The sequence below is a fragment of the Xyrauchen texanus genome, chromosome 11 (assembly GCF_025860055.1).
Source record: "Xyrauchen texanus isolate HMW12.3.18 chromosome 11, RBS_HiC_50CHRs, whole genome shotgun sequence".
Taxonomy (NCBI): domain Eukaryota; kingdom Metazoa; phylum Chordata; class Actinopteri; order Cypriniformes; family Catostomidae; genus Xyrauchen; species Xyrauchen texanus.
This window is the reverse complement of record NC_068286.1, coordinates 37,917,466-37,934,619: the sequence shown is the minus strand read 5'-3', so window position 1 is coordinate 37,934,619 and position 17,154 is coordinate 37,917,466. Positions and strand designations below refer to the sequence as shown.

Below are 17,154 nucleotides of genomic sequence, written 5' to 3'. Positions count from 1 at the left end.
GTTCAGTGACTTATTTCTTCTTGCATAATTTCAATGCAAATCAATGTTTCATGTTCATTCATTTGTTTATTTGGAAAGTAGTACAGGATACTGTACAGTCGGACGGTTGTCATCGCAAAAATAAAACGCTTCATGTCGGGGCCCTGATAAATCCGTATGGGTTTATAAAGCGAAAACAAATGGGTGACTGTAAATTATCCCATACTTAACACACCATAAAAGTAGAATCTTCAACTATATTTGCTATATTCAGCTTTGTGCGATGAACCGGCCAAAAAATTACGTTAATATTTGCTCAAATTCTTCCCCTCTGTCATGGCTCTCAAATCTAATTCCCATTTGTGAACATTCACACAAAAAACTCAAACATTCAAATGCAGTTGCGATTGGTCACAAGAGATGTTTGACATTATTTACATCAAACCTGGTGTGACAAATGTTGAGGTACCATGTTTGATATCAATGATGTCAAAAATAATTTGTTCTCACACGTCTGACGACTGATCCCCACACAATGCATATGAATGTTTTAAAATGTAAGGACATATGATTCTTTCACTGTATGGAAAAGAGCAGCTCAGACATTCTACATCTTTTGTGTTCCACACAAGAAAAATCATATAGGTTTGGAAAACCATAATGGTGAGTAAATGATGATAGAATTTTCAGTTCCACACTTGGCCAAATAAAATATTCAGGTCTTATCTCACCGGTCTCTCGGCCTGTCTGGCGAGAACCCAGGTTAATGACAGGTGTACCGAATGCTCCGGCCTCCCGAACTCCACAACTGCTGTTCCCGATCATACAGCCAGCATGAGCCACCAACTGGATGAACTGATCGAATGGAACATGCTTCACTGCACGGAAGTTCGTGTGCTGTTCGATTCCCTTTCTCCTCATCACACGAACCATTTCTTTACTGCCTACATGAGACAAAGTCAGTATAGTATAGAGTTAATATTAGAGGACCATGTTCTACTGTTTTTTTCCCCAAAAGCCCATCTAAAATATTAGTCCAGGTTTTCAGCAATAAAAACTGCAAAAATGTAGTTTATAAAACACATAATCTGCCCTCATTTTGATTCTGAGAATATAGCTGTCTTTACGCAAATTACATAAGTTATGATTGTGGTTGTAACTTTAACCATGAATCATTCTGAATTCTGGTTTTAATAAATGATTTGTGGAATGGCTTTGCATTTGGTAATATTAGAGTTTGTCTAACTCTTATTTAAAAAAAAAAAAAGGGAAGGAAATTCTTGATTCCACTGAATGTCCCATTTATTCAAGGCATTTGGTGCTTGCTAAGGATATCATTGAACAGCCTTTATATAAATGCCAACCACCCCATAGACTCTTAGCCTTGAACTCGGTAACTGTTATCCCTAATCATGAAATGTAAAGACTCTTTGTAATGTTTATACTACAGAAACAGACTTTGTTATATTTTGAAAGCACCTCCGTTTTGACTGGTGTACCCCGTATTGTCTGCCTTTCCTAATGACCAAAACAAACCCTGACTTCTGTCTGTCTGTAGTGTCCTCACAAGTAAACTTGCACAGCAGGATACGAACTAATAAAGCCACAATAACTAATGAAGTAGACAGTCATGTATGCATACATAACTTACTATGTCACTTTGTATTTACATGTTCATGGCAGGCTACCTGAAGATGTTCTGAGAAGTCTTAGGCTATGTTCAGACTAGAGGCAAATCAGATTTTTTTCTGACTTTTCAGGTAGACTGTTAATTGCACTATTAATTGCAAGTGATCAAATCAGATTTGCATGTTCAGACATAACCAACCTATATGCATGGGTTGCTTTGGTAACGACATAAGCGTACCCACGTGACGATGCTTTCAAAAGAGATCCAGAAGCCCTCTGTCGCACATGAACAACTCAGCAATGGAGGACACTGGTAAATATTGTGATTTCCGTGCTGCAGTCACAGATTTTTGACATCATCGTTGTGTGTCGCGTTAAGAGTGATGCAAAAGACCATTTGAAATCCGAATTGAGCAGCCAGAGCTTCCGGACTGATTTGAAATTTGAAACCATCTCCCTATGTGGTTTGTATCAGATTCGTAAAAATCCAATTTCATATGTTTTTTGCTGTCCAGACTATCAAACACTCATCTGGATACAATCTGGATATGCAAAAAATCAAATTTTTAGTGGCAGCCTGAACAAGGCCTTAGAGAAGGGTTTGAGAGAATTTTGATAGGAAGAAACAAAAAGCAACTTACCTGCATCTATATTGGGGTAGAGTATGAGAGTTCTCTTGTTGAAGGAGATGAGAGCGTCCAGCATTAACTCATAGATCTTAATGGAATTCTGGATGTCTGTGGTTACAGGATGCTGCAGGGCTACGATATAATCCTGCTCCTTTACGTGATCTCCTGTTTAAGAAAGAACCACATATACACACACACACACACACACAAATACCATTAGAAATGTAATCAATGTACCAAACTTTTTAAATGCTTTTTGCTTTGTTATGTTTCAAATGTTGATATTGGATGCATTAATTAGTACTGTTTTATGAGATCTCATCAGGTTCAAAATAAATTCACATGCAGCACTATCACAAGCTTTGTGACATACTGTCGATTACCGAAGAAAATCTTTTGGCTCGTTCCTCCTGTTCACAGCCATGCACTTACATATGGGGCAAGGCATTACGGTGTGTTTAAGAGCATAAATGTGCAGCTAACTTTCGCTGTTATTTGACTTATAAAATTGTCTGAATTCTCTTTTCGGCTGATGAACTTCTGGTTATCCATTATCAATGTAATCCCTGTGGGTGGAGTTTGCAGCATGCAAATAGTTATTTGATGATAGTTATATCACATTTCTTTCTGGTATTCTTGCACGTATTATGCTAAAGGTTTCACAGCTTAATATGGCTACATCTTGTGCAAATACTGTTGAAAGTGTGTATTTTAACATGTATCATCAAGCAGCGTCTTGCCTTATGGACTTCCAATGATAGTGCCTTTCAGTAAACACAACTTTGTTTTTACAAACTGATGTATTTGCTATGGAAATCAACAGTATGTAACAGATGCTGTCGATAGACCTTAGGTTGTAATTTAGCATACCATAAATAATAATCATCAAAAAGATTTGATTGAAGGATTGAGTATTCTGCTCTAGGAATCCCCATCCTATCATCAACTTACCAAGCCAGGACTGGAGGACATCTGCGTAATCATCTCGCTGGTGGGCGGTTAGCAGCTTGTCGTATGATGGGCAGCCAGCTAATAAGATTCGAGAATGGTCTTCGCACATGGAAATGAGGTTTCTCTCGGCCGAGCGCGTGCAAACCGCATGGTAGTGTGCAAGTTTAGAGATGGCGTGACGAATGGAGTCATCAATGGTTCCACTCACTTCTCCACCTTCCAGGTGCAAAATGCGAATGTTCATTAGTGCCGCTGCCGTCGCCAAAGCCAGTGCATCAAAACGGTCACCATGAATGAGCAGAATGTCAGGGGCCAGACGCTGGAGGACATCTGGAAGCTTTACGAGAGCAAGACCGACTGACTCCACCATGGCGGCTTCATCCTCACCACGAACTATAGTGTGCAACTTGGAGCCAATATCGAACTCATCCTGTTCAATCATATGGAAGGTGTTTCTAAGGATGAGAAAACAAAATCATTATTAAATCCATCTAATCTATTATAAAGCCATATCTCTGCCTTTGTTCATTTATCCAAATATTCTGCGTCTGTAGATGTGTTATATTGCGGAAGAATCAAACTGGAGTTTGAGGAATTAAATATAATTTGGCTGTTAACGATTACAAGAATTGCATTATAATACACGGTTAAATTCGTATTGATTAAGAATGATATTCTGATGATCGCTGATGAGACGTGAGCAAATTAAATGACATAAACTGTCAAATAAGAACATCTGTTGCAACTCACATCTGCTGTCACCACAGTGGAAAACAGCTGCACAAGTTTATCTAGGGTGCAGAAAATCTGAAAATGTGGAACAAAATCACAACATTCAATACAATATAGGGTCGACGTGTCTTTGTGTTTGATTAACAGAGACAGGCTCGTGTGATGTGATTTTATCACAAATATAGGTGAAAAATTACATAATCCCATTGCCATAAGGGCAAACAATTTTTAAATAAAAAAAATGCGAAATACTTTCATATTAATAATAGAAATATTTATTGCCAAATATTTATCACTCATCCGGTGTATGATGCATTGCTGAATGAATCAGTCAGACTGAATTTAAGGTTATTGATCATTATTGGTGAATTGCTCCAACATCTGAAATATGATGATTTTTAATGATTTTTATAATATAAGAATTCAGGACAATACCTAATAAATCACATAATGGTCAGAATGTTCTGCTGTATTTAGTGGAAGATATATATTTATTTTAACATTTGTTGAAGGCTATTTTATGTATTATTTACTTGGCTATTGTAAAGGCCTATATACAGTACACTTGACATTTTTGTAAGTATTTAAATCCACGAAAACAAAATGGGGATGGTGGGGGGGTCTTGTAAATTTTGCGAGGGGGACTTACTGTTTAACACTTTGAAAATCCCTGCTCTAGAGTGTCACTGAGAGCCATTACATTAAGATACGTCTTCACAAAAAAAAAAATACTGGAATAGCCAAACTAATGAGTAATAATCGGGTGACTTTATACTTTTGTCCATTTAGTGTATCGCACTTACGTCTAGGCTATACAAAAGGCATTTTGCAAAAATGTACTGCGAATAGTCTCTTTTAACAGTCTTTTAAACAGAAATCTACTAAAAACTCATATGTATAGTCACATTTGTTCACTCTGATCCCATAAATGCATTAGAAGTGCCAGCAGACATTGCATTTGCCTTCGAAGTGGTAGAGATTACACTGAAAGCAAAGGGTCTCTTTGCTCCCTGTAGGTGTAATCGGTCATGCTCAACCCAATAGTGTGCCTCTTCATATTTATTTCCACTGATTAAATTTATTGTATTCAGTCTTCTTATTATGTGTATACTGTATTTTTTAATTATTATTATTATTTTTTGTATACAGTCTTATTTTGTGTATTCTGTATATTATTAGGTGTAAATTGTATATTGTGTTGTGTAACAAGATGTGTAAACTGTGTTGTGTGTAAATCAGATGTTTATTGGCATTATCATACTGCTATATTGCTTGGAAACGCACCCAAGACTTTCACCCACTGTTGCACTTGTGTATATGGTTGAGTGACAATAAAGGGATTTGATTTGATACTTGGTATTCTCCAACAAACACAGCAATATACAGATAGTGTCAAAGAGCCACAGTTCCCACTTTTCAGGGAAAATCAACTAGAGGTTGGCCGAAATATAATTTTCACTGATTAATCGGTGCCAATAGTCACTTTTTGGAAATATCGATAATCTGCAAAAATCTATGCCGATAGTTGCAGCTCGTTGTTTTTTTTCTTTTTCGAATTTTTTATTCCAAATCAAATAACCTCATCAGGTGAAATATGTAACGCTCTTCATTGGGTGAATATACACTCACAGAACACTTTATTATGTGAACTTGTAAACCTTCATATGATTGTTTATAATCAGAAAATCATGTGGCAGCAGTGCAAAACACACAGACTCACAGATTTCTGCTGAGGTACACAGATGTTAGTCCCACTGCAGCCTCAGCTTTCTGTTCTTGGCTGACAGAAGTGGAACCCGAACTGGTCTTCTACTGTTGTAGCCCATCCGCCTCAAGGTTCGGTGTCTTGTGCATTCTGAGATGCTTTTCTGTGTTGGGTTATCTGAGTTACAGTAGCCTTTCTGTCAGCTCGAACCAGTCTGGCCATTCTCCGTTGACCTCTCTCATCTACAAGGCAATTCCATGCACAGAACTAATGCTCACTGGATGTTTTTGTTTGCACCATTCTGAGTAAACTCTAGAAATTGTAGTGCGTGAAAATCCCAGGAGACCAAAATCATGCCACAGTCCAAATCACTGAGATCACATTTTCCCCCATTCTGATGGTTGATGTGAACATTATATCAAGCTCCTGACACGTATCTGTATGATATTTTGCACTGCACTGCTGCCACACAATTGGCTAATTAAATAAGTGCATGAATAAGTAGTTGTACAGGTGCACCTAATAAAGTGGACTGTGAGTGTATAGGCTATAAAATGCTTCATTTGGTAAATACTTACATATAGAGCATTGTAAAAGAGCCAAGTCTCTGTCGAGTCCCTATTTTGGGCTTGTTTATATTGTAACATATTTGTTATATGTATAAGCAAAATTCATAATCTGTCAACCTCTAAAATCAAAGTATAAATGGCTTACTTACAGTGATCTCTGAATCTTAAGATAGGATAGAAGTATGTTAACATTGTAAAAAATTGCACACTTCAGCTAAAATCAAGACATCATGCCCCACATAACCGGATGTAAGTCTTACCCATAATCATCAATCAGATGTGAACCCAGCACCACCACCTCCAGGTCAAAGACATCTGATTGAGATTTGATGCCGAACATGATGGGGGCGAGTTTTGAGTAATCAGCTCTGTTACAGGTGGCCACGCACAGGCGTAGGCGACGCTTCAGCCCCTTTTCCTGTCGCTCCATCTTCTCCAGTTCACGTTGGGCCTTCAGATAGTACAACTCCTAAATGAGGAACACAGCAACTCTCAGCATAACCATACAAAATTCTGAAAGATAAGCTTCTACAATAACTCTATTCAGAGCCCACAGCATGCTTGCTATCTCCTTTCATTTATATCAGTGGTCAATTGATAAAACCAAGACAATGGAAAAACACTTGCAAGTGGTTGTTTTTTTTTTCTACTCTCTGGAACACACCTATAAAGTGTAATAAAGTCCTTTAGAAGAGATGGCATGAGAGATTATTAATACAAGCAAGTAAACAACCTTTAATGATAATGATCATCATTCACACCATGGCACTGTACAGAATCATCAAAATAATAGGCTAATCTAAATAACCCAACACAGTAACATCCAACGTTGTTGGATTGAGTATATCGGATTTAAAGTGTGGCAGTGCTATATTGCAAATATATTCATGGACGACGCACAGTGGAGTGTCTTATTGCTTGTGTAAAACGGTTACTACACAATAATAAAAACATATCCATTAAAACATTATTTTATGAAGCAAATTCATTAGGCTAAGTGCCATACTTGTGTATTGCAAACTATATTGCATATATTAGCACAGCCGCCTCTGGAAGTCTGCACTGACCAATCAGCATCCAGGACCAAATCTTAATAATCGTTTTATAGTTGTTTGAAAATAGAGAAAACAATGAACACTTAATTGCAGTAAATCAGAGCATAACTTTCATGCCAGGGTTTCCAAATTGAGAAGAATTGTACTTACATGAGTATTTCTGACCTGAACACTGAGGCACGCAAGCAGAATAAGAAGGAAAAGAAAGAATAGGCAGATATAGCCACTTTAAAAAGGACAGTAAAACTATGCATCTGCAAAAAGAGCAACTTGTCTGACTAGTGACTAGAACCCATCAGATACTTCCAAACAGTTGCTTCTTTACAGTATTTGGACAATCATTGACTTTTTAAATACTCAAATTTGCTTTAACAGACAAAGAGCAAACAGTGCAACCCGATAGTTAGCATATGGAAACTACCGACTTATGTGGCGAGTGTCAGAGTCCCATTGCATTAAGGGGAATGTCCAAGCCAGCCAAAGTCAAACATTATTCCTTCTACAAATGTATCTAAATAAATTTGGCTCCTTTAGAAACATGTAATATGTAAGTAAGTAATATGTATCCCAATGTTGACAGGACTTAAGTTTAAACAACCAATAAATCATAATTACTAAACATCCACCTATAAGTGGGGCTCATAATTGTGGTGAGAAAGGCATTATTTGATCACATTTATGCATAACAATTTGTATTATATATTTTTATAACGCTTTTAACATAATTGGAAGAAATATAGCCAGAGGTATCCAGCCACTCAAAATAATAAATACAGGGTGTGTCTTAGGCCCAAATGAAATTTGTGGTTTGAGTTTCCTTTTGATCACAAAATGGAGAAGACTGCAAAACCTTGTCATGTCAAATGTGAAGAGGCTTAAGAGAGAGCCTTTATCAAGAGAGCTCTTCTTGAAAAGGCATTAACTTAATAATGAATGTATTCAAAGTCAGTATATTTTTGTATTTTTACTGAATTGTTTGACTGTTCTAACTGGTACTAGTATTACTGCGTTGTTACATTTATTGATAGCGGTCAGATATTGCACTGTATATTAAGTCAATGTTTCATGTGCATTTATTTATGTATTTATTTGGCAAGTAGTCTTGTAATAGTCTGAATAATGAGGAGTCAGATGGTCATTTTCGCAAAATAAACACCAACAGAACTCTGACGCAAACTGGAGGTTGATTCCAGCTCTTTAGCGATTTCTAAATCACATAACTATACAATTTCAACACAAATCAATATATTATGTCAATGTATTTATTTATTTGGTTAGCCGCAGTGTAATAAGTGGGGTAGTATACAGTGAGCCGGTTTTTAAATCGCAAAATAAACCCCTTCAGGGTGATACAACAGCCCTCCGCTTGGTGTTGAGGTCCTGATCACCCTGTTGGGGTTTACTGTGTGAGGACAACAGGCTGACTGTACATTATCCCTTACATATTACCCTAAAAATACATTGCGTATGACTAGAGACGCTAGAAACTAAGGAGACGCTATGCAACCTAAGGGAACACTTTATCAATCAGATGCAGGATTACATAGACCAGCAATTACATTTGTGAAAACGGATCGGTTACCTAACATAACCTCGGTTCTCTCTAGAAGAGGGAACGAGTATTGCGTAAGCTAGCTTACGCTACGGGAAAGATGAATCTTTTCTGAGATATTGAAGCCAAAAAATTATCCTTAATTTTGTATCCATTGTCAACGCAGTGCAGCAGCTGCATACCTTGAGCGGGCTAGCTAGCGAGCTCATTGGTTGCTCTGCGGCAACTGCTGCAGCCTATAGACGAACTTGAGTGAACTTGCGTCCAATGACAGGCGCCCGCGCCGTCACTGTATCAAAGCCCGCCAGAATGGCCGTGGCTAGAGTGCATATACGCGTAAGTTCGTAGGCTGGAACCCTGGTTTTCATTGAATGAAGCGAAAATCGCTCGTGGCGCGAGCACGGCCGGCTACGCAATACTCGTTCCCTCTTCTAGAGAGAACCGAGGTTACGTTAGGTAACCGATTCGATCTCTTACGAGAGAATCTCTCGTATTGTGTAAGCTAGCTTACGCTACGGGAACCCATTGTCAACGCTGTGCGCGCCAAGCATCCACTGCATGAGCCCTGGTGGTGGGGGGACCCGGGGGAGCCCTTGTATGTGGGGGAATAATATTTGGCCGGCAAGAGTGCGGGCCAGTGTGTGTGTAATACATAAGCACATAGTGGGAAGGGAAAGACAGAGCGGTGGTGCCGGTCTGTGTGGAATGTGTCCCGTCAGTGCAGCTCACCAGGGGAGCTGTAGCGTATTAAACCGCTAGTAGTTTTGCCTGCAGGGCGGGCACTTCCAGATTGTAAAATCTGACAAAGGTGGAGGGGGAAGCCCAGCCCGCTGCCACACATATGTCGTGAATGGAAATCCCGCTGGACCATGCCCACGAGGAGGCCATGCCTCTAGTGGAGTGAGCCCTAATGCCTAACGGGCATGGTAGGTCTTTTGACGCGCTGCGCGGCAGCAATAGCGTCCACTATCCATCTAGACAGTGTCTGTTTCGAGGCGGCGAAACCTTTGGTGCGCCCTCCGAACGAAACAAAAAGCTGCTCAGAGCGTCTGAAAGAGGCGGAGCGCGCAGTATACAATCTCAGTGTTCTGACTGGGCAAAGGAGATTGGCGTCGCGTTCGCTATCGGATGCTGGCAGCGCCGATAGGGAAAAGATTTGTGCACTGAAAGGAGTACCGATCACCTTGGGGACATAGCCTTGTCTAGGCTTTAAAATGACCTTGGAGTCACTTGGTCCAAACTCAAGACACGCAGCGCTGACAGACAGCGTGTGAAGGTCTCCCACACGTTTAACTGATGACAGGGCCGTTAGAAAAACTGTTTTGAGTGAAAGGTATTTCAAATCCACGGATTGAAGTGGTTCGAAAGGGGGGGCTTTCATAGCTTCGAGACTACGGAAAGATCCCAGATAGGAACCGATGGGGGGCGCGGGGGTTCATCCTTCTAGCTCCCCTGAGGAAGCGGATGACCAGCTCATTTTTTCCCAGTGACTGGCCGTGCAGGGGTTCAGCGAACGCCGCGACAGCCGCCACGTACACTTTGAGCGTGGATGGGGATCTGCCCTTATCCAGCAGCTCTTGTAAAAACACGAGCAGTGACGACACCCCACATGTCCGTGGGTCCAGGTCTCTGTCGGTGCACCATCTTGAAAACACAGACCATTTGGATGCATAGAGTCTTCTCGTGGAAGGGGCTCTAGCATGTATGATAGTGTTTATTACTCCTTCTGGCAAAGCGACGGGTAGTCGTTGATCACCCACGCGTCCAGCGCCCAGCACTCTGGGTGGGGATGCCAGATCGTGCCGCGAGCTTGAGAGAGGAGATCTGCTCTCACTGGAATGGGCCACGGGGCTGTCAGTGACAGCTGCATAAGCTCCGGGAACCATGTCTGATTCTCCCAGCGTGGGGCTATGAGGAGCACCGAGTGACACGTTTCCCTGATCCTCTGCATTACCTGTGGCAATAGCGAGACGGGAGGGAAGGCGTAAAGCGGGCGGTTGGGCCAGTCCTGGGCCAGCGCGTCCTCGCTTTTCGAGAAAAATACTGGGCAGTGAGAGTTCTCTTCTGACGCAAAAAGGTCTATCTCTGCTCTGCCGAATATGCTCCATAACTTCTGGACTGTTTGAGCGTGCAGGGACCATTCCCCTGGGGAAATATTGTCTCTGGACAGTCTGTCTGGGCCGTCGTTCAGGTGGCCTGGCACGTGCGTCGCCCTCAGTGAGCGCAGGTGGCACTGGGACCAACTCAGTATGCGTTTTGTCAGATGGAAGAGGTTCCTGGATCTGACACCGCCCTGACGGTTTAGATAGGATACCACAGATCTGTTGTCCGAACGGACCAGGACGTGGTGACCCTGAATGACCGGGAGGAAGCGCACGAGCGCGTACTCGACCGCTATCATTTCCAGACAATTTATGTGAAGGAGCTTTTCCTGAACTGACCATAGGCCAAAAACCGGAGAGCCCTCGCAGACCGCGCCCCAACCCGTGTTGGACGCGTCTGTCGAGATGACTTTTCGGCGAGATACAGCTCCCATAGTCACTCCCCGCTGATACCATTCGGCCACTGCCCAGGGCTGCAGAGCTGAGATACAGGTCTGAGTCACTCTGATCGGCTGGCGGCCCGCGGCCCGTGGCCCAAGCCCGGCGAGACGCGCGGGTGTTTAGCCAATGCTGAAGCGGGCGCATGCACAGTAAACCCAGCTGAAGTACTGCTGCGGCTGAGGCCATGTAACCTAGCATTCTCTGAAATTTTTTCAGAGGCGTGAGGCTGTTCATCTGAAAGGACACGGCTAGTCGCTGAACACGGCGCGCGCGCTGTGTAGATAAGCGAGCTGTCATCGCCATGGAGTCTAGTTCTATTCCAAGGAAGGAAATTGCCTGACTGGGCTGTAGTGAGCTCTTGGTCCAATTGACTGTAAGACCCAAACTGTTCAGATGACTGAAGAGAACTGTCCTGTGAGACAGAAGCTCCGTATGTGACTGTGCCAAAATCAGCCAATCGTCCAAATAGTTCAGAATTCGCAAGCCCTGACTCCGCAGGGGTGCGAGCGCCTCATCCATGCACTTCGTGAAAGTACGGGGTGCTAAAGACAGGCCGAACGGAAGGACGGTGTATTGATAAACCTGGCCGTCGAAGGCGAATCTCAAGAATGGCCTGTGACGGGGATTTATCTGAATCTGAAAGTAGGCATCTTTCAGATCGAGAGAAATAAACCAGTCCCCCTGGCGCACATGCGCGAGGAGTTTCCTGATTGTAAGCATTATGAACGGTCTTTTTGTGAGCACCTTGTTCAAAACCCTGAGATCTAATATTGGTCTGAGGCCGCCGTCTTTCTTGGGGACAAGAAAATAACGGCTGTAAAACCCCGACTTGCTCAGAGAAGGTGGCACTCTCTCTATGGCCCTTTTGCACAGAAGGTTTGCCATTTCTGAACGAAGCATGCAGGCTGCTTCCGTGTTCACAGTAGTTTCGAGCCACGCTCTGAAGCGGGGAGGGCGGCGATCGAACTGTAGCAAATAGCCCTGTTTTATTGTGCTTAACACCCATTTGGATATCCCTGGGATAGCTTTCCATGCTTTGAAGCGTAACGCTAGAGGGTGAATGACCAAGTCACCCTGATTGCCGCACACAGCGAGCTGAACAGAATGTGTGAGCGGCGCTTACTGTGCTTATGCATGACTGCTCGCAGACAGCAGGGACAGGCTGTTCTGTGAGTGACTTCCCGATTGAGGTGAATGGGGAAAGAGTCACATCTGTGAAGTGATGCGCGAGCATAGTCACGGGCACGGGACTTACATACAGAGAGGTGTTTGCTGGCCGTGTGACAGAGCGGGCAGAGAAGGGGCGCGCGCACGGATTCGTGGGCGCGTTTATTGACTCTAACCCTCGAGCTGGCTGTGCCCGCTTTATGTGAGTGGGCTCTGATAGGGACACGGGAAGTGTAATGCTTGTGTGTAGGGGTGAACACTGGATTGTGGGCACATTTTCTACACATAAGGCATGTTTGCTTTTCACAAGATTTCTTTGGGTCGCCGTGAAAACGGTATTTGAGTGCAGGCAAGCGGGCAGTATCACCGGCTTGTTGGCTGCTGAATCCACCACTGCAGTAGCCTGAGAGAAGGGGACTGACAGGGGGCGAAGCTTTGACGGTGGTCCGGCCGCGGCAGGACTGAGCCGTCGCTTCCTTAACAAAGCTAGGAGGACTTCGGTTGCTCAGGTTTCAGCGCAATATTAGGCCGAGGCCCGCGGGGGGGTGGCTGTCTGTGGCGGCTGTCTGAGCGCGTTCTAGGGCGGCCGCCCTGTCGACGCTGAGAAGTCTGGCTTTGCTGAGCTGGGCGCTGTGAAGAGGCTCGTGCAGGAGGCTGGTCACGTGGGCGGCCTGCAGAGGAGCTAGCGCGACGAGGCAGGAAGAGGTTCATGGCTTGGGTGGCTTTCTGGACTTCCGAGAAACGGTCAACAATGCCACTCACCGCGGAACCGAAGAGACTGGACGGAGAGAGCGGCGCGTTGAGGAACGTGGAGCGTTCAGCTTCTCCCATGTCGGCTAGCGTTAGCATAGGTGTCTCTCGGTCACAGTCAGCGCGGCCATGCACTTCCCTAGGGCTTGAGCTGCAGCTTTGGTGGCGCGAAGGGCGAGATCCGTCGCGCTCCTTAGATCTGAAACAGCCTCTGGGTGCCTGCCTTTCTCATCCCACTCTGCTTGGAGAAGGTCCGCTTGGAGGATCTGTAAAACGGCCATGGAATGCAGAGCAGATGCGGCTTGGCCGGCGGCGGCATAGGCGCGGCCAACACAGGCGGAAGTAGTTCTGCAGGCCTTAGACGGGAGCACTGGCTTAGACCGCCATCTCGCGGAGGGCGGGCAAAGGTGTGCTGCTACCGAATCCTCGACCGGGGGATGGAAGAGTAGCCCCTCTCGGTGGCGCCGTCCACCGAGCGAGAGAGGTGGAGACATGGGATCGGTTCCTGGCCGAGAGAGCGCATTCCACGATTTAGAGAGCTCGGCGTGGAGTTCCGGCAGGAAGGGAGTGGCCCGGCGCTGGCGCCGCGGCGACGGCTCTTAAGAAAGCAGCCGTCGAGTCTGTTGGGAGCCTGCTCAGAGGGCGGTGACCACTCGAGCCAGAGGCGGTCGACGGCCTGTGTGAGGAGGCGCGTTAGTTCTTCCTCGACTCGGCGCGGGTCCTGCTGGATTCCTGGGCCGAGGAGGAGGCTTGGGAGCCTGACCACTCCTCGCTGTCCGAAGCCATGATGGAACAGCAGCCCTTATCCTCCGCCTCATCATCCGAGATGGCAACAGTCGCGGCCGCTCGGCGGCAACTGCGCGTCCGGGGCGGGGAGGGTGAAAGCGAGGCTCGAGGGAGAGGCTCCGGTGAGGTAGTCGCTTCTAACACCGGTTCCGGCAGCCTTTGGGAGCGGCGCTTCTTTCTGAGCGGCGAAGCGAAGGCGCGCGGCGGCTTCAGTTTTGAGTGCTTCGAGTCGAGCCCGCAGGGTCGACATCGGAAGCTCCTCGCAGAGGTCGCATCCGCCGTCAGGGAGGGCGAGCTCTGCATGTTCCAGTCCCAGGCAGAGAGCGCAGATGAGGTGGCGGTCTCCGGCGCTGAGAGGGGCGCGGCATGAGGCGCAGGTGGTGCGAGGCATCTTTAAAAAGACGCTCGTTGCTCTTTTTGTGAAGTTCGCTGAGGAACTAGCTTGCTCTAAAAAGGATACGTCGCCAGATGGCGTAGCTCGCAGGATGGCTGAAGGTGGCGAAGACAGCCGGCTTCTTCGAGCTCTGTCCAAGCTTGCTAGATGCCCCTCGAACGGCGACGCGGCTTCTGCAGTTCAGAGATGCGAAGAGCTTCGCTGAATAGATGAAAATCAGGGTTCCAGCCTACGAACTTACGCTTATATGCACTCTAGCCACGCCCATTCTGGCGGGCTTTGATACAGTGATGGCGCGGTCGCCTGTCATTGGACGCAAGTTCACTCAAGTTCGTCTTTAGGCTGCAGCAGTTGCCGCAGAGCAACCAATGAGCTCGCTAGCTAGCCCGCTCAATGTATGCAGCTGCTGCACTGCGTTGACAATGGATACAAAATTAAGGATAATTTTTTGGCTTCAATATCTCAGAAAAGATTAATCTTTCCCGTAGCGTAAGCTAGCTTACGCAATACGAGAGAACCTCTCGTAAGAGAACTCACAAATCGATTATTGCATAACTGAATATGCATTTAGCAAGAAGAAAAAATTATTACACACAAAAATAGGCTACCATACATTTAGGTGAAACCTGTGGGTACTGGAAGACCCTTAATAATTTTAGTTTTAACATTTTCTGCCTCAGACAAAGCAAGAAAACTTTGTTTCCTAGTCTTAGTCTAAGTTTAAAAGTGCGATAAATCTGTAAACTAAAAACACAAATGAGGATTCATTAGGCCTGTTGCAATTATTACATTGTCTGATATAGAAATCTGATACATGGTCATATACACATCAAACACAATTAGAGTTCATATATTTGAGCATTTATGTACAAATTTAAATTCCAGAAGTGTTTCAAACAAATATGTTACATTTATGAAAATGGCAATTTTTGTCATATTTTTAAATATACTGTATGTATAAGTGACCTTTTTATATCAGTAAAAAAAACATTTATTTTCAGCATATAAGTATTCAGCATAAATTGCCATTTTCAGATTCATAGCCTACTGTCTTAAGCACTTCAAATTCTAATCACATTTTACTACAACTAATGGGGATTTTAAGTGAATGTTAGGGATTCTGTGTATAAACGCAGGTCGTGCTTCATTCGCAGCACGCAGGATGAAGATTAAACGCTAGCTGTGATGTAGCCTGTGTGTGCTGTCTGTGGTCCAGCGAAAGTTTAGACAAGTATTTTGATAGTGAATGCAAAATTTGGAGGAGATACATACACTGTTACTATGGAGATTATACAATAGCAGCGGTGCATTTTCAAGCATTTGTTTTGGCACTGCCAAACATGAAGGAAAGCGATGGTATTCCCTCAGATAAATTTTTTTTGGTGGAAAATTGGCAGAAATTATAAAAAATTGCAAGCTACCACAAAAAAATGCGGAGATTGGTTGAAAATGCAATCATTCTTGCGAGCGCAATATCCTGGAGTGACTGAACTATACAGAGCTGAGAGTAGGCCAATAATTGGGTTTTGTTCAATGATATGGAAATAAAACAACACTCTAAACCCCAATGCTCAAAGTAATTAATTGTATTGCGTAGGAAAAAATGAAATCATTCAAATTAGTTAAAATAAATGAGTCTTTATGAGTATTAAGAACTTTCTCTTTCTATTGAGTTCACAAAACTGACACCTTTGAAGAACCTGAATTGTTTGAATGTTTTGAGTTGGGAATTGGGAAGGGGATTTCTTGTTCCAGCATGCTTTGCAAGGGAAAAAATAGGGAAAGTAAATGTTAAAATTAAGTGTTCTTTTATGTGTTTTTGCAACATGAATGCAAAGGGGGAAACTTGTTAGTGTTTAATGTTTTGTTATGTTGCCATTTAGAAGAGTTCTGTTATGTTGGATTTTTGTGGGGTTATCATTATGGTGAAGAGTGGAGCTTGAGCTTAGGTTGAGGACTGATACCAAGTATGTATCTTTCTTACGGCTTTATCCATTATTAAGAAAGTCACTAATCAGACTTAACTTGGATGAATAAAGTGATGGAAATAACTGATTTGTGTTGCAAAAAAAGATAAATAATAGTAATTTGGTGGTTTACTCAAAATGCAAAGTTAAGTGTCATCAAAATGTTAGCTTACTTAATTTTTCAAGTTATGAGCACTTAGCATGCATAAGTAGTACAAAACTAAAATCTAACAGTTACACTTACTTAAATTTGAAATGTATTAACTTGTTTATCTCAGTGTTTTCGACTGTGGCATGATTGTTAGTGCCAGACGGGCTGGTTTGAGTACTTCTGTAACTAGGGGGTCAACCAATATATCGGCTTTGCCGATTAATCGGCACAGATTTCTGGAACTATTGGTTATCGGCAAAAATCCACACCAATAGTTTTCCTCATTGTGACCAGTGCTGGATCGGCTGAGTATGAGAGCAGCCTCTAGAGGCAAAATAAATTATAATTATATCACTTCACCGATGCCTTGTTGTGTTTGTTTTGATACGTGAAACTACACTCTGCATGGAGCGGAACACTTCAGAAGAGATTTAAAACATCAACAACGAAAATGTTTACAGTACACTACAGTACACATTGTCATATCATTATAAAGTCATTAATTTGTTGACTAGATGCTACATTAGTAGAGAACAGCAGTATGTCTGCTGACAAGGCTGAGAGGACGCTAACATTAAAGCTTACCTAATGCCGG

General features: G+C 43.5%; 1 protein-coding gene across 2 annotated transcripts in view; it reads right to left on the bottom strand.

The window, feature by feature from the left end:
• LOC127652234 (bifunctional UDP-N-acetylglucosamine 2-epimerase/N-acetylmannosamine kinase-like) overlaps positions 1-17,154 on the bottom strand; it is a 40,744-nt gene that overhangs the window by 10,932 nt on the left and 12,658 nt on the right. For both annotated transcript variants that reach the window (XM_052138379.1, XM_052138378.1), the window contains exons 2-5: positions 6,455-6,663; positions 3,189-3,643; positions 2,250-2,402; positions 711-923 (exon numbers count right to left, since the gene is read on the bottom strand). In XM_052138379.1, the coding sequence (XP_051994339.1) occupies positions 711-923; positions 2,250-2,402; positions 3,189-3,643; positions 6,455-6,624 (991 nt within the window). In that variant the 5' untranslated portion in view covers positions 6,625-6,663. The remainder of the gene's footprint in view (positions 1-710; positions 924-2,249; positions 2,403-3,188; positions 3,644-6,454; positions 6,664-17,154) is intronic.